This window comes from Phocoena sinus, chromosome 13, assembly GCF_008692025.1.
Source record: "Phocoena sinus isolate mPhoSin1 chromosome 13, mPhoSin1.pri, whole genome shotgun sequence".
NCBI classification, from domain to species: domain Eukaryota; kingdom Metazoa; phylum Chordata; class Mammalia; order Artiodactyla; family Phocoenidae; genus Phocoena; species Phocoena sinus.
In genome coordinates this window covers 29,858,620-29,880,485 of record NC_045775.1, presented here as the reverse complement: position 1 = coordinate 29,880,485, position 21,866 = coordinate 29,858,620, and the positions used below count along the sequence as shown (strand labels likewise).

The window sequence follows — 21,866 nt, the reverse complement described above, 5'->3', positions numbered from 1 at the left end:
TTTCCGGGGGAGGACACGCCCCGTGCAGGAAGTACGTCACCCGGCCAAGCGGAAGGAAGCTTTGGGCCGTGCGCGTGAGCTTTGCTTGCTATGGCGGCTGCTAAGAAACCTTTGGAGTTCCACGCTAAGCGGCCTTGGCTCCCGGAGGAAGCGGTGGAAGATCCGGACGAAGACGACGAGGATGCTAACGATGAAGCCGACGATGGGTTCTCCCTGCAGGAGGTTTTACGGCTCGGAGGCACCAAGGTAATGGCCTTGGACTCCAGGAGAAGGGAGACACAGGCGCGTGGAGTGGTCCCGCGAGTGGCGCGGGCAAGTGGCGCGGCAGCCCCCGAGCTGCAGAGTGGGAGGGCGTCGTGGACCAAGATCCCAGTTTCGAAATGTGCTCGGTGCGCTTCCCGCACTTCTTTCCCATTGCTCTTTGCAAGAGAAAAGTCGTTTAGAATTGAACGTTTTTATGCCGTGTCTTTTCTTAGGATGTAGGCGTCATCTCATTTTATTGACGTAGTATAACTGGCACTCCATCAGGTCGGAGAGGACTGACCTTTTTTTTGGTCCTGACCTCGTGGTATCAGTGTTTGGAGCCCCACTGGTATTGGAATTTAACTTCTATTCTCACAAAGTACACCCACACGCTCAGTTTACGCCCAAGAAGCTCTCTGCGCTCTTGGAATTTACATCCTAATTAAGGCAAAGAAACAGTAACCAAACTTTGGAATACATTGTATATCAGACGCTGAGTGGAGAAAATTAAAACGGGGAGGGAGGATAATAAATGGAAGAGGCGTTACAGTTTTAAACGAGGTGATCGGGGGACCCACCCCCGAGTTTTCGAGCAGAAAATTGAAGGAAAGAAGGGAGTGAGCCTTTTTGGTTTTGTAGTTCCAGGAACAATAAAAATAGTGCAGTGAGGTGAGAGGAGAGCAGTAAGAAATGAGGTCAGACATGGAAGCAACCTAAGTGTCCATCGACAGATAAATGGATAAAGAAGATGTGGCACATATATACAATGGAATGTTACTCAGCCATGAAAAAACGAAATTGAGTTATTTGTAATGAGGTGGATGGACCTAGAGTCTGTCATACATAGTGAAGTAAGTCAGAAGGAGAAAAACAAATACCATATGCTAACACATATATATGGAATCTAAAAAAATAAAATGGTTCTGATAACCTAGGTGCAGGACAGGAATAAAGACGCAGATGTAGAGAATGGACTTGAGGACACGGGGAGGGGGAAGGGTAAGCTGGGACGAAGTAAGAGAGTAGCATTGACATATATACACTACCAAATGTAAACTAGATAGTGGGAAGCAGCCACATAGCACAGGGAGATCAGCTCGGTGCTTTGCGACCACCTAGAGGGGTGGGATAGGGAGGGTGGGAGGGAGATGCAAGAGGGAGGAGATATGGGGATATATGTATATGTATAGCTGATTCACTTTGTTATACAGTAGAAACTAACACAACATTGTAAAGCAATTATACTCCAATAAAGATGTTTAAAAAAAAAAGAAATGAGGTCAGAGAGGTAAGAAGATGGGCTTATGTTCTGAATTTGATGGGAAACCTTAGAAGATTTGTAGCAAATATGTGACAGAGCTTTGCTTTTTATTAAATGTTTTGTTTTCAGACTAGACTTTCTGGGCAACATGGGGATGGGGAGGATGAGTGATTAGAGGCAGGAGAAATGCAACTTACTGGGGCAGATTCAGTTTGCTCTGTACTTGGGTTGTATTTATTTATTTACATCTTTATTGGAGTATAATTGCTTTACAATGGTGTGTTGGTTTCTGCTTTATAACAAAGTGAATCAGTTATACATATACATATGTTCCCATATCTCTTCCCTCTTGCGTCTCCCTTGTATTTAATTTTTGAGTACATAATATATGCACATGTTACGAAAAGCTTTGTTTTGGTTTTTGCTTTGTTTTGTTTTGTTTAAAGGAGGGGGGTGCATGATGAAAAATCTTCTTTCCCACTTTTATCTCCAGCTATGCAGTTTCCCTTCCAGGAAGCAATTATTTTTGTGTCTTCTAGATCTTCCAAGCAAATACACACACACACCTATGTTTGTTATTTTTTACACAAAAGGTACCATACTGTATAATATTTTAAGTCTTTTTTTCTTACTGTTTTATTAGAGATCCCTGCACATCAGTATAAAGTTCTGTCTTTGGTTTTATGCCCATAACATCATTTTCTTAATTTATCTAACTAGCCATTTATTGTGGATATTTAAGTTGCCAGTCTTTTGCTATTTTAAATAATGCTTCAGTAAATAACCTTGAACATATATATCTTTTTCCACATTTGTAAGTGTATGCATAACCTAAATGTATAGAAATGGAACTGCTGGGTCAAAGGATGTGTCTTGTATTTCGACTGAAGTTGACAAATTGCTCTCCATAGAAGTTGTGCCAGTTTATACTTCCATCAACCATTTAGGAAAGTGCCTTTTCCTCCACCCTTTCCCCAACACCACCTGTCTTAATTTTATCTTTGCTTCTCTGGCAGATTAAAAAATAGATGTATCATTGTGGTTCTGATTTGGACTCCTTTAAATATCAGTGAGGTTGAGCATCTTTTCACATTTTTAAAGAACCACTTTTTTTTTTCTATGAACCATTTGTTTATATCCTTTGCACATCTTTCTGTTGGTTTGTCACTTCCTTAACTGATGTATAGGAACTTTTATATTACATATTAAGCCAAATTACTTTGATATGAGTTGCCAGTTGTTTTTTCCAGCTTATTATTTGTCTTTCAATTTTTGTATATGTTTTGTCTGTAAGAGAATGATAAATATATCCATTCTTTTCTTTATGGACCCTGAGTTTTATGTCACATTTGGAAAGATTTTTCCCTACTCTGGAATTCTTTTTTTAATTAAAAATTTTTATTTTATTTTTATTTTTTAAAGTTATTTTTGATACAGACCATTTTTAAAGTCTTTATTGAATTTGTCACAATATTGCTTCTGTTTTATGTTTTGGGGCTTTTTTGGCCACAAGGCATGTGGGATCTTAGCTCCCCAACCAGCAGATTGAACCCACACCCCCTGCATTGGAAGGCGAAATCTTAACCACTGGACCACCAGGGAAGTCCCTGGAATTATTTTTTAAATTATGCTGTGCTTTCTCCTATTACTTTATGGTTTTATTTTTCACATTTAAATCTTTGATCTATCAAGTAAGTACTTTGGGTGTAGGTGGGAGCCTAGGCAATACTGTGATAACTCAATTTCATGGATAATTGATTTCAAGGATATAGGTATCAAATTAACTTTTGAGGTTTTAACTAAACTGTTGGAATTGTAACTTATTTTTAACTTATATTTTTATGCAGCAAGATTACCTTATGCTGGCTGCTTTGGATGAGAATGAGGAAGTGGTGGATGGAGGCAAAAAAGGAGCAATTGATGATCTTCAGCAGGGTGAATTGGAAGCATTTATTCAGAATCTTAGTTTAGCCAAGTATGCAAAAGCTTTCTTAATTGAAGAAGATCAACCAGCTAAAAAACAAGAAGGCGGCAAAAAAGAAGCAAGAGTATCTAAAGTAGATAATAAAAAGCAAAATACAGGAGAAAGTGAAAGTAAGGTGAAAAATAAGAAGAGGCCAGAACAACATTCTGATGAGAACAGCAGTGCCATAACAAAAGCAAAGAGAGAGAAGCAACAGGATATCTTTGAATTTTTTGAGAGATGGACATTGTTACTTAAGTCTGGAGGCAAATGGTATGATCTGGAGTATAGCAATGAATACTCTTTGGGACCCCAGCCTCGGGATGTTGTGTCTAAGTACAAAACCTTGGCTCAGAAGTTGTATGAACATGAAATCAACTTATTCAAAAATAAGACACATAATCAGAAGGGAGCCTCTTCTACCTGGATGAAGGCAATTGTGTCATCAGGGACGCTAGGTGACAGAATGGCAGCCATGATTCTTCTTATTCAGGATGATGCTATTCACACACTCCAGTTTGTAGAAACTCTCCTGAACCTTGTTAAAAAGAAGGGCAGCAAACAGCAGTGCCTCATGGCTTTGGATACTTTCAAAGAGTTACTCATTACAGACCTTTTGCCAGACAGTCGAAAGCTACGGATTTTCAGCCAGCATCCTTTCGACAAACTAGAACAGTTGTCCAGTGGCAACAAGGACTCAAGAGATAGAAGACTCATATTATGGTATTTTGAACACCAGCTGAAACACTTAGTGGCTGAATTTGTGCAAGTCTTAGAAACTTTAAGTCATGATTCATTAGTAACCACCAAAATTCGAGCCCTTGTAGTGGCTCATGAGCTTCTTTGTAACAAACCCGAGGAAGAAAAGGCCCTTCTTGTGCAGGTGGTAAATAAACTGGGAGATCCTCAGAACAGAATAGCCACCAAAGCCTCCCATCTATTGGAGACATTGCTTTGTAAACATCCCAATATGAAAGGAGTTGTGTGTAGTGAAGTAGAAAGACTGCTTTTCCGTTCAAATATCAGCTCCAAAGCCCAGTATTATGCAATTTGCTTTTTAAATCAAATGGCCCTCTCCCATGAAGAAAGTGAATTAGCTAACAAACTAATAACTCTTTATTTTTGTTTTTTTCGGACTTGCATCAAGAAAAAAGATATTGAGTCAAAAATGCTCAGTGCCCTTTTAACAGGAGTGAATAGGGCATATCCCTATGCCCAGACTGGTGATGACAAAGTGAGGGAGCAGGTTGACACGCTGTTCAAAGTGCTGCATATTGTGAATTTTAATACCAGTGTGCAGGCTTTAATGTTGCTCTTCCAAGTAATGAATTCTCAGCAGACGATATCAGATCGATATTATGCAGCATTATATCGGTAAGTACCTACTATTCCAGTGTGTGAATGAGAAGTAATGTGGTCTAATATAACGCAGTGCCCCTCTGTGGGGCAATAGAAAGACTTAGAAAGTAGGATCTTTGGCCCCTCTCAGCAACTTGCTCTTCACCAACTTTGAGTCATTTAATCTTTGGTTCCCTGTTGGGCATCTGTATTATATGTTTTGAATACGTCATTTATTATTTTTTATTTTGGGAAGTCCCCATCCTCGGTCCTGTATTTCTTTCCTCCTGTCCTTCGCACAGCCATTTAGTCATTCATTCAACAAGAATTTTTTGAGTGTCAACTATGTGCTGGGCACTATTCCAGAACTCGGGATATAGCACAGTGAACAAAATTCGCACCTCTAGAGGCACTTTCGTTCAAATTGCGGAGGACAAATGGTAAACAAGAATGTTTTTAGATAGGAGGGTTGGGGGTTGCAGTTTTGGAATTTTTCTTAAATATTGGGATTAAGACTTTGGTACTAGATTTACTGAATTTTGCAACTGTCCTGCAGTGCACCCACTGAGGGCTGATATTTTGAACAGTTTGTACACTTGGGAACTGTTGAAGTACACCAACAAGCTATGTATTTCCTTCTAATAAGTTTTTCTAATTTTACATACATATATCTTGTGAGAAATGTAACATGGTTAATATCTTGGACCTAAGTTACATGACCTGGATTTGAATACCAGCCATTAGCTTGCTGTGTAACTTTGGACAAATTACTTAATCCTCATTAAAACCATATGGGTAAACATGATCAATCCCATTTTACTGTGCTTTTATTCATCTATAAAATGTCAAGAGAAGCACCTATCCCGTAGGGTTATTATGAAGATTACGAAACTTCCCCACAGTTACACAGCTAAAAAATGACAGAACTGGGGTTTTAATAAGATTAAGGAGTTAATGTATTTGTAAACCCATGTCATCGTCAGTGTATGGTATGAATTTAACAATGTCCAACAACATAGTAAGTGCTCTGTAAATGCTGGCTGCTACCATTATCATCATCATTATTATTATTACTACTCACATACATTTCTTAAATGTAATCCTCTTTTTTTTTTTTTTTTTTTTTTTTTTTTTGGTGTGCACGGGCCTCTCACTGTTGTGGCCTCTCCCGTTGCTGAGCACAGGCTCCGGACGCGCAGGCCCAGCGGCCATGGCTCACGGGCCCAGCCGCTCCGCGGCATGTGGGATCCTCCCGGACCGGGGCACGAACCCGTGTCCCCTGCATCGGCAGGCGGACTCTCAACCACTGCGCCACCAGGGAAGCCCAAATGTAATCCTCTTAACAGCTGTCCAGCCTGTGAGGTACAATAATTTGTGCAAGGTCTCACAGACAGTATGAGGCCAAGTTAGGTGGCAAATCCAGGCCTACTGACTTGGAGTTCATGGTGTTTCATGGCCCTGATTGCACTGATACACTAAAAAGAGTCTCAGAGGCCTTTCCACAACTCTTAAGAGTCTACAGTCTTTTAAAGTACCGTAACCCTAATTCCCTGGCAGTCCAGTGGTTAGGACTTGACGCTTTCACTGCCATGGCCTGGGTTCAGTCCCTGGTTGGGGAACTAAGAATCCCACAAGTCACACACTGTGGCCAAAAAGAAATGTTTTAATTTTTTTTTTTAAATAAAGCAGGGGGCTTCCCTGGTGGCACAGTGGTTGAGAGTCCGCCTGCCGATGCAGGGGACACGGGTTCGTAAACCAGTGCAGGAAGATCCCACATGCCGCGGAGCGGCTGGGCCCGTGAGCCATGGCCGCTGAGCCTGCGTGTCCGGAGCCTGTGCTCCACAACGGGAGAGGCCACAACAGTGAGAGGCCCGTGTGCCGCAAAAAAAAAAAAAAAAAAAAAAACATAGCATTCCTTCCTGATCTTGTAAGGGGTCACATGACTAGGGGTCACTAGGTCCTACTGGTCTTCCTTCTTCTCAGTCTCCTTTACTGCTTTCTTCTCCTCCCTGCTAACTTCTTAGACTGGGTCTAATGCTAGGCTGCCCCAAAGCTTTTGATTTCTTCTTTACTCTGCCTTATTCACTCCCTTGATTATCTCATTCCTTCCTGTGTCTTAAAAGCCATCTATCTGCTGATGACACCCAAATGTACACCTCTACCCCAGTTCCAATGAATTCCAGACTTGCACAGCCAAAGGCACTCTCAAATTCTCCACTTGGATGTCTAGTGGACATCTCGAATTCACAGGAAGAAATATGAACTCCTCTCATCTTCCTCCCCAAACTCGTCTATCCACTCTTCTCCATCTTGTCAAGAGCAACTCCATTTTTCCAGTTGCTCAGGCCAATGATCTTGGAGTTACCTTTGACTCCTCTCTTTCTCTCATACCCCAGTCCAATCCATCAGGAGAGCATGCTGACTATTCCTTAAAAATGTATCCAAGGGCTTCCCTGGTGGTGCAGTGGTTGAGAGTCCGCCTGCCGATGCAGGGAACACGGGTTCGTGCCCCGGTCCAGGAAGATCCCACGTGCCACGGAGCAGCTGGGCCCGTGAGCCATGGCCGCTGAGCCTGCGCATCCGGAGCCGGTGCTCCGCAACAGGAGAGGCCACAACAGTGAGAGGCCCACGTACCGCAAAAAAATAAATAAATAAAAATAAAGTAATAAATACTTTAAAACTTTTTTTAGTTTGGAAAGACTTCCAAGGCTGAAAATGTAGAGGTTTTAGGATTAGGTTTTTTGGTAACTTTTGAGGGTCATAAGAATTTCTAATTTTTAGAAAGTGTGTGGAATCTATTGGAAAACATATTTCTAATATCCGTTTAACATCTCAGAGTTTAACACAACAGTCTAACATCTCTGAGGAGTACATTCCTAAACTCTTTAAATTACTGTTTGTCAAGAGCTCTCACAGATGGATTCCCTCAAAGGGCTTTTAAGCCTTTTTAAAGTATTTATTTTCTCTCGGTTTTATTAAAAATCCTTTAAATAAAAATTCCCTGATATTAGTTGAGGGGTAAAAGAAATGAAGAAGTGATTTGGTTTACAAAAACGTGATTTATCAAAAACTCCAGGAACATATTCTGGGTCAAATGGTGGAGACAACAACCATCTAAATTCTCAAGTTTTTCTCTTGATGCGTAATGGAACTTATGATTTAAAATGAGTGCCAAAATGGATGGCAATGTTGAAAATTCAAATGAGAAGAGAGAAAGTGGAATAGCAAAGATTATATGAATAACACAGACTTTCTCAGAATATCACCAATAGGTACTAGAATTGTGGAACTGACAAATGGGGAAAACTAGGTATGTGAGCAATATGAAAATGCCTCACAAGGTTAAATATTTTCATTTCTGGTGTTAGTAGAAAAAAATTAAAGTGCTTGGAACAAAAGGATTGATTCCACTTTTGGAGTGGTTATCTGGAGGATTGTATTAATTCTGGGTGTCCTAATGTCTGGGGGTCCAGACCATTTGGAGCATCTCTAGGATTCAGCAAACAGGATAAAGAGAGAATTTAAAAATTATTGTATGAGATAATATCTCAGTAACCTGCAGAAGAGAGACTTTGGGGGAGAGAAGGACAAATAATAGCTATAGTAAATGGTCAAGTATTTGAAAGGCTGTTATGTAAAAATATAATTAGGTTATTTTGTTGTGGGTTTTTTAACCAGTTTGTTGACCTATAAAATTGTATATATTTAAAGCATACAACATGAAGATTTGATACATGTATCCATTGTGATGATAACCATAATCAAGTTAATTAACACATCGATCACCTCACATACATAGTTACTACTGGGGGGAGGGGTTGAGAATGCCTAAGATGTATTCTCAGCAAATTTCAAGTACTCGATACAGTATTATTAACTATATTCACCATGCAACTGAATGCTTACACCCTTTGACCAACATCTCTCCATTCCCCCACCCCCTACCAATCTGTTCCCTGTTTCTATGAATCTGATTTTTTTTTTAAGATTCTACATATACATGACATTAGAGTAGTTGTCTTTCTCTTTTTTTACCATGCATAATGTCCTCCAGGTTCATACATGTCACAAAAAGGGCTTCTTTCTTGTGGCTGAATAATAATCCATTGTGTGTATATACCACATCTTCATTATCCCTTCATCTGTTGACACACACATAGGTTGTTTCCATACTTTGGCTATTGTGAATAATGCAGTGAATGTGGGAGTGCAGATAGCTCTTTGAGATACTGATTTCATTTCCTTTGGATATATGCCCTGAAGTGGCATTGCTGGGTCATATGATAGTTTTATTTTTAATTTGTTGAGGAGCTGCCATACTGTTATCCATAATGGCTGTAGCAATTTATATTCCTGCCAACAGTGTACAAGGGTTCCATTTTTTCCACATCCTTTTCAATGTTTGTTAACTCCTGTCTTTTTTATAATAGCCATCCTAACAGGTGTGAGTTGATATCTCGACGTGATTTTGATTTCCATTTCCCTGATGATTAGTAGTGTTGAGAGCCTTTTCACGTACCTTTTGGCCATTTGTGTGTCTTCTTTGGAAAAACGTCTATTCAGGTCCTTTGCCCATTTTTAAATTGGATTATTTGGGAGTTTTTTGCTATTGTATGAGGTTCCTAATATATTTTATTATATTAACCATTTATCAGATACATGGTTTGCAAATATTTTCTTCCATTCCATATGTTGCCTTTTCATTTTGTTGATGGTTTCCCTTGTTGTGCAGAAGGCTTTTAAGTTTTATGTAGTCCCACTTGTTTACTTTGCTCTTGTTGCTTGTGTTGCTTCAGAAGGCAGTAGTAAAATTAATGGTTGGAAATTACACAGGAGCAAATTTCAGCTGTGGATAAAGAAGATGTTTTCTGGCAAAAATGAGTTGTCCAAAATTGGATTGTGCTCCTAGAGTGAGAGTGAGCAGTCCCCAGTCACGAGAGATATTGAACAAGCACTTGCCATGGAATGAACCACTTATTCAACAAATATTGAGTGCTTATTAAGTGCCAGGCACTGGGGTTACAACAGTGAATAACACAGGCACAGTCCCTGTTCCATTGGACTTTGAGGGGAAAAAGAGAAAGGAAACAAAAGGTGTTAAACTATAAAGAAGATAAACGTGGGACAGAGAGAGAGAATAATGGAGGAACCTATGGATGTGCAGACAGTTGGAGAATAGCATTCTGGGCACAGAATAGTGTATAGGAAGGATTTACACAGGTAGTACATTGAACAAGAGATTCTCACCATTCAGTTTTCTACTATACATGTACAGTCTTCACTAGAGCCATGTGGAGGCAGCCACTGGTCCCCCAGCTAGTAGGTAGTGATGCAAGGATAAGAACCCTGGTCTAGTTGACTGCTTTCATAGGTCAGTTTTCACTGTTTGGTTTTGGATTAGCCTTCCTTGTGGAGTTCTTTATCTATATGAAAAATTATACTGTTAGGGCTGTGCCCTGTTGGTCTAGAGAATAGAAAACCACTTGGAAAAGAGAAAAGAAACCACACACAAAAAAGAATGTCGTGCTTCTGTGGCTTTTCTTCCCCCTGGTACTATCATCACTCTTTCTATTCTGGTCATTGACTTCCATCTTCCATCTTAGGGCAGAAATGGTCTCTTGTTCTAAAATAAGCAGCAAGGTTATTCCTGACTAAGATGAGGTTAGTAGTTGCCTCTAGTAGTTGCTGGGTATGGGGATGTTTTATGAATACACACAATCTTGTTTCTGTTTTGCAGGAAGATGCTGGATCCGGGGTTAATGTTGTGTTCTAAGCAAGCCATGTTTCTTAACCTTGTCTACAAGTCTCTGAAAGCTGACATTGTGTTGCGGAGGGTGAAGGCTTTTGTGAAGAGGTTACTTCAAGTTACATGTGAACAGATGCCGCCATTTATATGTGGAGCTTTATATCTCGTGTCTGAGATCCTTAAAGCAAAACCAGGTTTAAGAAGTCAACTAGATGATCCTCCGGTATATTTTACAATTGCTTTTTAAATCGAGTGGGTTCTGAAATATATTTGGTATTTTTCTTCTTTGCTTCAGTGACAATAACTTACTTAGTTCTCTGGAGCAGAGTGTGAGTCCTGGAATTAGACTGACCTGGATTTTAGTCCCAGGTGTACAGTTTACTAGGTGGGCATGTTGCTTCACCCCTTTACACATAAGAAACTACCCTAAAATGTGATTATATGAGATAGTTACAGTTATAGAGCTAAAAGATCTCTTAAGCCTATCTCCTCAGTTGTGAGATGGACATAATAGCACCTACCTCGTAGGGTTATTTACAACAACTCAAAAATTCATTTGAGGGCTGAATGCTTTCAAAGTCTCAGGAATTCTTGGCTCAAAACTTAACTCTGTTACATTTAGGAATAAGAATGTGGCCTCCTCTCATTCTAAATTCCATTGATGGAACTTACACGTTTCATCAGAATTGCAATAAAGGAATCTTCAAAACTACTTCACGTAATTGAATACTTTTCTAATTGATTAACCCAGATTCATTAAACCATTTTTTTTTAGGAGTTTGATGAGGAAGAAAATTTTATTGACATAGGAGATGATGAAGAAACAGAAATATTCACTGATGCAGATAAAGAAACAGATACAGATACCATGAAAAAAGTTGAGATGAAAGAAACTGTGTCTGAACGTCATGTGGAAACCAAAAAGTTAGAGTCTGCTTCTTGGGTGCACTTTGATAATTTGAAAGGTGAGTTTCTTAAATCTTTAAATTATTTTCTTGAATTTTTAAACCGAGGAACTGGATTCCCCTTTAATCTTAATAGAAATTAATATTATACCATTTTAGAAGTCCTCAATATTGCTTTATTTTAGATGGGAGCATGCATAATCAGATATAATTAGGATCCTAGAAGTAAATTTTTAATATAATGAATCGTTGACTTACTTATGAACAGTACTACAGATAATAAATATATCTTTTAAAATAATTTAAATCTTAGAAATTAAAGCAGATACCTTTTGGAGCTGTGAAGATTTAGTGAGAAAAATGTGGCCATGTTAGATGCACAGTAGATCTCTTTTCCTTCAGCTGAAGTGTAATAAGTTTATACTTTTGAATGAGTTTTAGTTTCTTGATCTTTATCTGTACATGTAAAGGCCTCTTGCATGGAACATACATGAAAACAACACGTGTGCACACAAAGTTTGATTTACAGAGGTATTTGGTTACATATTGTGAATAGTGTGGAACTTGTGGTTACTTTGTTCAAGCATCATGTTTACCCTCTGTAGTTCCTTCAAGTAATGTTTTAGGATTGAAAACATTCTTGATATAGAAACTATGTTTTCCATACACACAAACTGAATTAAGTCTATTAATAGATTATTAGAGCCAAAAGAAATCTTAGAAATGCAGGCTTTTCATTTGAGGCTGTAAAGAAAAGCACACTAGCCTTGAGGATCAAGAAAGGTGCCAGACCCATTTCTTCAAACTTGTTGTGGGACTCTTGTTCAAATTATTTCATCTCTCTGAACTTTAGTTTGCTTGTGAAGTATAAAAGAGAAATATGGTAGCCACCAGGAAGTTTTTAAAAGAATCCATCAGTTGCCCTGAAGGCTAAACTGGGAATAATCCTTTAGAAGGATGACAAGCACGTGCATTGTGAAGTAGACAGTTCCTTGCGTGTTCTGAAGTTTCCTTGTTTTAAATTTTCTAATCCGGAGTTGCTAAAAACATGAAGAAGATAATATAAAACCTGTTCCAAGTGAGACTTACTTCTGGGCATAATTTAATGACAAACATTCAGTGTACTGTAAAGCTCCAAAAGAATTTAGACCTGTTTCATCTTCAGGTCATTTGTCATCTTAAAACTTATTACCTAATTGACCGAGAAATGGGTACCTATTTGAAAGGGGATAAATTTTGAAGGGGAGCTTTTAGTAGTTGGGATAAATATGCTGCCTGGTTTACTCAATAACAAATGCTAGCTTAGGTACCAAGATAAATTCTGGTGGCTTGGAGTTTTTATTCTAGGTAGTTATTCTGGCTAACTAAAAATGCTGATACTTAATAATTGTCAGTGACAGCATTGATCCCGGTGGGTGTAGTGACCTCTTGGGCTAGGAATAGAGCATTTGAGAAATACTATATTTGTGTTCTCAGGTGGCAAACAGTTAAACACATATGATCCATTCAGTAGAAACCCTTTGTTCTGTGGAGCTGAAAATACAAGTCTTTGGGAACTCAAAAAGGTAAAATAATTTCAAATTGTCTCTTAATTCAACTGTGCTATATATTTGCCCCCATGGATTTAACACCTTGAAGTTTCCATTTTTCTTATAAGTGATAAATATAGGAGTTTAGTTATTTAGACATTAATTGGCAGAAGAAAGCAATTTGAAGTATGTCACCTGGCTGTAATGCCTTATAACCCATATTTCTGTTGCCTCTGAAAAACATTAAATTTACACATTTCTACATTCACGTGTAGAAAATCTTAAATAATGTGCATGCAAAATAAGGATGTTATACATGGCTATAAGTAAATTTTGCTTTTTGTAAGCACACTATTGCATATAATGGCTCTGTAAAATGGATAAATTTTGCTTTATGCATTAGATATCTCTGAAAGGTTTTGTGATAATAGAACTTTTTGCAAGCAAAGTTACTTTTTAAATATGTGAGAGGAACGCATATTTCTAATAAGCTTTCTATGATTTTTTTTGCTAAAGCAAGTGTCTACCCATGCAGACTCCTGTGGGTCCCTGACACCTTGTTAGCGAGTCTGCAAGGTCACAACTACTTTCATAGTGATACCAGGACATTATTTGCCTTTGTCACTATTGACAGTGGCGCTGATGGTATTAAATGGATAAAACTGCTGGTGCCTTAAAGCAAATACAGACAGTAGTACCAAGCTGCACTCATGGGCATTACATTCTTCATTGCCATATACTTGCAGCGGGGGAAGAAAGCCAGTATCACATAAGAATGATGAGGCAGGAAAAACTGTTGATTTTATTATCTTGACTCCAGAGTACATACATGTCTTTTTAACATTCTGTGTGTATATATATAAAACAAGAACACACTCTGCTGCAGACCTAAGTATGAGGGTTGTCTCATGTCTCAAGGAAAAGTGCCTGTGTAGTTGTTGGAAACACAGCTAAGCTGTCTGGCTGACAGACAGGCTGGTCACTCAGACTTGGGTATTTGGGAGATATTTTCTTGAAAATGAATGACGTGAACCTGTTACTTCAATCAAAACAGCTGACAGTATGTGTTGTCAATGATAAAGTTCAAGCTTTTAAGCAAAGGTTAAAATTTTAGAACTCCTGTAACCACCATCTTGAGCTTAACAGTTTCTCAATACCTTTTCTGATTGAAAGGAGTGGTGATACTAACAATGTGATTTTTGTGATACTGAATGAAATGTGACCAGCATTTGGAAGAATTGCATAACTCACAAAGTCAGTATTTTCCATATGACTAATACACAGTGTTATGAAGTCAAGCATGGATAAAAGATCCATTCACTGTAGAACAGTTAATTTTAAGTAGCAAGTACCAAAAGCTGATTGATAGGGTTTCAGATTCCATACTGCAACTAATCTTCAATTTTTGTATAGTATCAAAGGAAAACCCACAATTATGTGAAAGACTATTGGTTAATCCTCTTTTTTCCAACTATATATCTGTGTGAAGCCAGATTTTCTTCATATACTTCAACTAAAATAACATGGAATACAGAAGCAGATATGAGAATCCACTCTTACGTTAAACCAGACATTAAATAGATTTGTAAAACTGTAAAATAATGCTACTTTTATCACTAATATTTATTCTGAAAGTTATTTTTCATAAAACATTTATATTAATATGTAATAGGTTTATTGTTAATTTTTTTTATTTTTTAAATTTTCTTAGTTTTGGCTGCATTGGGTCTTTGTTGCTGTGCACGGGCTTTCTCTGGTTGCGGCGATCGGGGGCTACTCTTTGTTGAGGTGCACAGGCTTCTTATTGCGGTGGCTTCTCTTGTTGTGGAGCACAGGCTCTAGGTGCACGGACTTCAGTGGTTGCAGCACGCTGGCTCAGTAGTTGTGGCTCGTGGGCTCTAGAGCACAGGCTCAATAGTTGTGGCGCACAGGCTTAGTTGCTCCACAGCATGTGGGATCTTCTTGGATCAGGGCTCGAACCTGTGTCCCCTACATTGGCAGGCAGATTCTTAACCACTGCACCACCAGGGAAGCCCTATTGTTAATTTTAAATGAACTATAAGTGTTTAAAATTTTTCTGTTGTAATTTCTAATAAGGTAAATATCAATAGATATATCCCACTTAAATTACGGAAGCTCTTGAGGTCCTTGATTTTTAAGTATATAAAGTGTTCCTGAGACCAAAATTTTGAATCACTCTTCTGATGTATCGGCTTAAGTTTCAGTTTTTTGTATTTTCTTAAATAATCTGCAACTGTGGTAGGAGTTGACCTTATTTCACATTTTTCTTTTTAGCTTTCTGAGCATTTTCATCCCTCTGTGGCCCTTTTTGCAAAGACTATCCTTCAGGTAAGTCTCAAATATTCAGAAGACAAGAAATTAAAGAAAATAATCCAGTTTTAGATAATAATTAGTCAGTGTTTACTAGATAGAATCGTGTACATTTTTCTGCTGTTGTAAAGGAGCAATGACTTGTTTGATACAGAGCAGCAGATAATTCTTCCCACTGTGAGATGAATGGAAATATAGGATATTACAAAACCACAAGAGTTATTTACTACATCCTGGCTTTGCTCCTGAAGAAAGATTGCCCTCCCCTTTCCCTTTTGTGGTGTTTGCCAGTCGGGGTTTGGTTCCTGGTTAATAGTTAGATAACCTACATAATACTATTTGACTATTCATAAAATCAGCAGTGCATTGTAGAATATGTATGAGTGTGTGTTTAATTTCTTCAAGAAAAGAATAACATGCATGAGAGGGATATTTGAAGGGTCTTTTATTGCGTATTTGTGCCTTCGAAGCAATGTAATAGATGTTTATGCTTTTCTTCTTGTTTTTTCTCTGGATGTATATATATAATTTCTTAATTCCCTCCCCCTACCTTTCAGGGAAATTATGTTGAGTATTCAGGGGATCCACTACAGGATTTCACACTAATGAGATTCTTGGATCGATTTGTATACCGAAATCCAAAGCCACATAAAGGCAAAGGTACGCTTCTAGTTGATGAATTTTTTGGCTTTCCCTGTTAACATTCAATAAACAACATTATATAACTGGGTTTTACATTACACTGTCTTGATTTTACATTTCAGAAAACACAGACAGTGTTGTGATGCAGCCAAAAAGAAAACATTTTATGAAGGATATTCGTAGTCTTGCTGGTAAGTATAAAGCCTGGACAGTTGAACCTGACAACAGTACAAGTCAGTAACACATAAATTGTGTTATTCTTTGCTCTACTTTATCAGAATAAAACCTAAGCACCAGAGATATTATCCATCTTTGTTGCCAAGATTGGTATGCATTTTCAAGTTTACTGAGATTGGGCCTTTTTTTTTTTTCCAGAAAATTTCAAACATACAAAGCATATATACACAAGTGATATGATGGACCCCACCCTACCCCACCCATAACCATCACCCATCTTCAACAATTAGCATTTGCCATTCTTGTATCATCTATAGGTAAAGCTATAGCTTTATCAGTGACACTGCCCCCGCCACCCCCCATATATAATTACCTTTTACAGCTCAGACCGTTTTAAGCTCTCTAATGGGCTTGGTGGAAATACCCACAACAGATTTTGTCACAGAGCCTCATTTTAAACTTATTTCAACAGGTATTTGGTACCAATCTTGTGGATCTAATTCTGCTTTTGTATTCACAGCAGGTATTTCTTTACATACTAGATCCCAGCTCCTTTTTTTTCACAGTCTAGGGTTCAGTTACAACTTATAAATCATTTAATTTCTAATTAACTTATATCACAGAGGTCCAGAGACATAAAAGGACTTGCCCAAAGTTAGAGTTGGAATCAGAAGCCAAATACTCTTTTAACCAAGATGAGCCTGAAATTTTTATTCTGATGAGGAAACACTAATATATTGTAGTTCCTTATTCTTGTTTCTTAGTTTTCCTCAGTATTAAGTTAAATTGTGGATACTTCTGTGTTTGCTTCCTATTCCCAGAATGGCAGGCATTGTTGTCATTTTTCCAAGGTGAAGAATGACGAGTTAGAACTCTTTTGAGTCTTTGTTTCTCTTGAAATTTGGATCCTGGATGCAATTGGAGGACAAGAGAACCCTGTTCTTTCACTGTGACGCACTGATGGCTACAAACTGTATTGTAGCCGATGAAGTTTCAAATGTTGGTTTTCCTCTACACAGACTTTTCCAGAGGTTGTCCTTTGCCGTATAAGATGCCTTCTGTCCAGGGACTTTCCTGGTGGCACAGTGGTTAAGAATCTGCCTGCCAGTGCAGGGGACACGGGTTCAAGCCCTGGTCCAGGAAGATCCCACATGCCGCAGAGCAACTAAGTCTGTGCGCCACAACTACTGAGCCTGTGCTCTAGAGCCCGTGAGCCACAACTACTGAGCCTGCATGCCTAGAGCCTGTGCTCCGCAACAAGTGAAGCCACGACAGTGAGAAGCCCACGCACCGTAACGAAGAGTAGCCCCTGCTCGTTGTATCTAGAGAAAGCCCGTGCATAGCAATGAAGACCCAACACAGCCAATAAATAAATAAATAAATTTATAAGATGCCTTCTGTTCAACTTCCTCACATTATGAGACTTTAGAATCTTTGAGATTCTAAAGAATTATAGGTATTCTGTATTTAGTCTTAAGAGCTTGAATAACATAAAAAGAATTACTTAAATAAAATTCTTAACTTGTTTTCCTAGTTAACAGTAAGGAGTTCCTTGCAAAAGAAGAAAGTCAAATACCAGAGGATGAAGTGTTTTTCTACAGGTAATATATTTAATACTGTTTCATTTGGAGAACTGTTAAATTTAAAATTTTTAGATTCCATAAATGCTTTGTTAACATAGGCCTATCTTGAAAAGGGCAAACGATATGTCAATCCATTTTTGTGAGGGGAGTTTAGAAATGTCATTTTGCTAATGTTGAGATGTATAAATGAAACTAAAACAAGTAAATTTGAGGGTTTTGTTTTTAATAATTTAGCATAAATTTTAAGAACCTTGACTTTGAAAAAAGTTTTTTTACTCTAGTAATTTTCTTACAGGCTTAAATCTGTAACTCATGAGTTATTTGTCCAAAACATGGCTCTGCGTAGAATTAGCAAAACACTGCACTACTATGGAGATAAGTCCTAAACCTACTAGTATTAAAACTAATGCCTTGTAATAGTAAAGGAACTAGTATCTCATCTGGTTGATTGGGTAATTGGGTTCGATTTGGTTTGCTCCGTTTTTTTTTTGGCAGCGCTGGATCTTCGTTGCTGTGTGCGGGCTTTCTCTAGCTGCAGCGAGGGCTACTCTTCGTTGCGGTGCGCGGGCTTCTCATTGCAGAGCACAGGCTCTAGGTGCACGGGCTCAGTAGTTGTGGCGCGCAGGCTCTAGAGCGCAGACTCAGTAGTTGTGGCGCACAGGCTTAGTTCCTCTGTGACACGTGGGATCTTCCTGGACCAGGGCTTGAATCCGTGTCCCCTGCATTGGAAGGCGGATTCCCAACCACTGTGCCACCAGGGAAGTCCCTGGTTTGCTTTTTTAAAAAATTTTTTGTGTAAACAATTTTGAGGCTATGATCCCATCTGCAAAATGCTAAGTTTCACTGTACCCTGATAGAAGAAAAAGTCTAACTGATAAAATATTGTGATTACAGGTCATTTAGAGCCCCAGTTTCTAATATTCGAATACTTGTATCATTGCAATCGTGCTGATGCTAAAACAACCTTTTACAGTGCCATTTAATTAAGATGAGTTAAGGTGTTTTTATGAAGAACCAAGCCTAAATCATTGAAATTTACTATACTTCACGTTTCAAAAGTTTTCAAATGTTTTGAATTCAAAACTAGTTTTTCTATAATAAATACAGATTTTAGTCATTTATATCCAGCTGAGTTAACAGTTTTTACACTTGTTTGTGACACTGGCCATAGGTGCTTTGATTATAGTAAAATGGGCCCTATGATAAAATTATCAAATGTATAACATGCATTTTATTTTAGGTATTATAAAAAAGTTGCTAGTGTTAAACTGAAACAAAAACGGAATGAAGATGAAGAAAGTATAGAAGATGTGGATGATGAGGAATTTGAAAAGATGATTGGTAATTTGTTTACCTTTATAATCCACAGAGTTAGAAAAATTTTATTGGAATTTAGACTGAAAATAAAATGGGAAATTAGATAAGCTTACATTGAGCTCACATGTTGCATATCATATTATACCTACTAAAAATAAGCACATAAATAGTTCTAATGGAGTAAAAAGGTCTGCAATTGCTAAATACTGTTTTATTTGATATTTTCCCTCTTTCCATAAAAGAACTGTAGAAAGAAGCTAAAATTAACTGGAACGCATTTAGTTTAGGGATTTAATTAAGGTCAGCATATTCATGGGTTTGTTTAGATTAATAAAACACCAGCAGTGTCAAATGTGTATCATTTTGGTGTTTACTTATCATGAACAGCCAAATCATGATGTGTTGATTGATTCAAATATAAGACATGTCAACTTTGTTATTCCTTGCTACATCTTACAATTTGTATATTGTTCTCTGGCAGACATGTTTGAAGATGATAATTGTTTCACCTCTGGAAAGGATGACCTTGACTTTGCTAGGTAAAATACTGTTCTTCAGTTCTTTTTTTTAACTTTTCCCAGCATTTCTCAAATTATTGTCCCTCGGAACAGTGGAGCACAGGAATATGTGTTGTATAGGAGAAAGGTATTAGGTATTGAAGGAAGTTTGCGAAGTGGACACAGTACTTTCATTTTGGACCTTTATAATGCCCGTTAGTATATTAAATAAAGGCTCTGAGCTGTCTGTAACTCTCCTTTGAATTCTGTTAACAGCCTAATGCCCTGCTGGTCACCAAAACATACTTGAGAAAACAAAGTCCTCTTTTACATTTCAAGTTGTTGTTTTTCTTCAGCAACATGAAGAAGAAAGCAAAAGGAGCTAAGGATGACTTAGAAGATGAAGATTCAGAAGATGAGGACCTTGGTAATTTGGATGATGATGAAGTTTCCTTAGGAAGTATGAATAAAGAATTTAGTGAAATTGAGGAAGATGGAGGAACATTCATGGATGTGTTAGATGATGAAAATGAGGGCATTCCAGGTAAACTTTTAAAATATAAGACAAAAACAAACTGGAGCTTTCTTCCTCAGCATAGGCTAGTTTTTCTGTTGAAGGTTTTTTAATATTACCCTGTATTCAGATTAATACTCAGATCAGACAGAAATTTAAAGAGGACCTTTTTTCTCCTCTCATTTGAAACTGAAGGGTTTTTTTGTTGTTGTTTTATCAGCAGTTGAGTTTCTGTTTTGGGCTTTTATTTTAATCAGCAATGAGGCTATCTGTGCTATACCTGTCGAGCTGTTATATTGCCTTTTTAAAATGTTGGTAATGGTAATTTGTAGTTTTTAAAAGTTAATCAATATTCATCATCAGAGCCCTACAGCAGTTCTACTGTTTTCTTAAATTGCTTAATAACAGCGGTGTTTTTTTTGGTAACAGAACTTGATGATGATGTCAGCTTCAAAGTCAATAGTAAGAAAAGCAAGAGAAAAGGTGCAAATGATTTTGACTTTGCTGGGTCATTTCAAGGTAAGAAAATTTATTGAGTCTCTTTTAAACCTAAGCAATGAGTATGGGAAAGCTATTGTTCATTATCATTTTGGGAAATTAACTTTTCTAAAGGATAAGAAGTCTTAAACATATTTTTAATATATGAAAAATGTTGTTTCTCACATCCACCTTCAATTATTTTTTCTTCCCACATTCACTCCTCTCATTTAAATAGCTCTAGATCATCATTTCATTCATGTTTAAACCATTCAATAATACGTAAGCCATGGATTTTCCATAGACACCTGTTGCCTTTTTCCTTTTCTCTATCAACTCTTATCCTTCCCATTTGACCCATCTAAAAACCCATGCTCTTTATTAACTTCATTTTCCTTTTCTAATGAGATCTGCCATGACAAAATGATTATAACCTCAAAAATATATAAAACAGATAGGAATTTTTAAAGTATATGATAACAGATTATGTCTTTTAGTGTAATTTCTACGGTGCTAATAAAAGGAAAAAAGTACTATATCAGGTGACAATATTAAGTTTTTGATAAAAATGTAGAAAGCACAATAAATGTTTTATGACGAATTTTATTCCAAAGTGGCTCTAGTAGAGACATTGATGTAGAGTTTTAAGTATTGTTTCAGGTAAAGTGAAAATGGATAAAAGCAATATTTTTAGTTAATATAGTTTTAGATAGTGTGAGTTAAAATGTAATAAACATTAATGAACTTACTTAGAAAACAGAAACAGACTCACAGGCATAGAAGAAAAACTTGTGGTACCAAAGGGCAAAGGAGAGGAGGATAAATTGGATAAACAAGGTCCTACTGTATAGCACAGGGTACTATATTCAATGTCTTGTAATAAACTATAATGGAAAAGAAAAAATGTAATAAATATTAAAAATAGATATTTTACTATCTTATCTATTTTGAAAGGTTTATATGTTTAGAATTATAGGGGAGTTTTTTTTAAAGAACAGGTTTATTTTGAGTAGTAAACAAAACTCCATTTATCACATAATAAACCTTCCATCAATTTCTTAGAACGAAACCTCTGACTTAGAGTTTACACTTAAATAGTCTAAAATCTATCCATGTCAACTTTAGAATTGTAATCTTGCCTGATACTATGAAATAGGACGAACTTTGATCGATGGTCAAATCTGAAAGACAAGAAGACACTGTTGTCACCTGAACAGTCCTATTTAGGATATTAACTTAAAAAAAAAAAACCTTAAACTAACTTCTAAGTTATTTTTCTGTCTTTAAATGCCAGCTACCTAATGATACTAGGAGATAATTGTGTGTTTTAACCCAAATATATA

The 21,866-nt window shown here is 37.4% G+C and overlaps 2 protein-coding genes across 4 annotated transcripts in view; one reads left to right on the top strand and one right to left on the bottom strand.

Annotated features, from left to right (window-relative positions):
* Nucleotides 1–43: 43 nt before the first annotated feature.
* CEBPZ (CCAAT enhancer binding protein zeta) overlaps nucleotides 44–21,866 on the top strand; it is a 23,298-nt gene continuing 1,475 nt past the window's right edge. Inside the window, exons 1-13 of one of the 2 annotated variants that reach the window (XR_004352856.1) lie at nucleotides 44–246; nucleotides 3,352–4,841; nucleotides 10,543–10,774; nucleotides 11,327–11,516; nucleotides 12,933–13,021; nucleotides 15,281–15,334; nucleotides 15,874–15,976; nucleotides 16,081–16,149; nucleotides 17,670–17,736; nucleotides 18,014–19,059; nucleotides 19,517–19,574; nucleotides 19,889–20,076; nucleotides 20,476–20,565. Coding sequence is in view for 1 of the 2 variants with exons in the window: in XM_032652945.1 (XP_032508836.1) it covers nucleotides 91–246; nucleotides 3,352–4,841; nucleotides 10,543–10,774; nucleotides 11,327–11,516; nucleotides 12,933–13,021; nucleotides 15,281–15,334; nucleotides 15,874–15,976; nucleotides 16,081–16,149; nucleotides 17,670–17,736; nucleotides 18,959–19,059; nucleotides 19,517–19,574; nucleotides 19,889–20,076; nucleotides 20,476–20,565 (2,887 nt within the window). In the remaining variant the exon portion in view is untranslated. The remainder of the gene's footprint in view (nucleotides 247–3,351; nucleotides 4,842–10,542; nucleotides 10,775–11,326; nucleotides 11,517–12,932; nucleotides 13,022–15,280; nucleotides 15,335–15,873; nucleotides 15,977–16,080; nucleotides 16,150–17,669; nucleotides 17,737–18,013; nucleotides 19,060–19,516; nucleotides 19,575–19,888; nucleotides 20,077–20,475; nucleotides 20,566–21,866) is intronic. The other variant, XM_032652945.1, reaches the window with a different exon arrangement.
* CEBPZOS (CEBPZ opposite strand) overlaps nucleotides 20,559–21,866 on the bottom strand; it is a 13,697-nt gene continuing 12,389 nt past the window's right edge. For both annotated transcript variants that reach the window (XM_032652955.1, XM_032652954.1), the window contains exon 5: nucleotides 20,559–21,704. The gene's annotated coding sequence lies outside the window, so the exon portion shown is untranslated. The remainder of the gene's footprint in view (nucleotides 21,705–21,866) is intronic.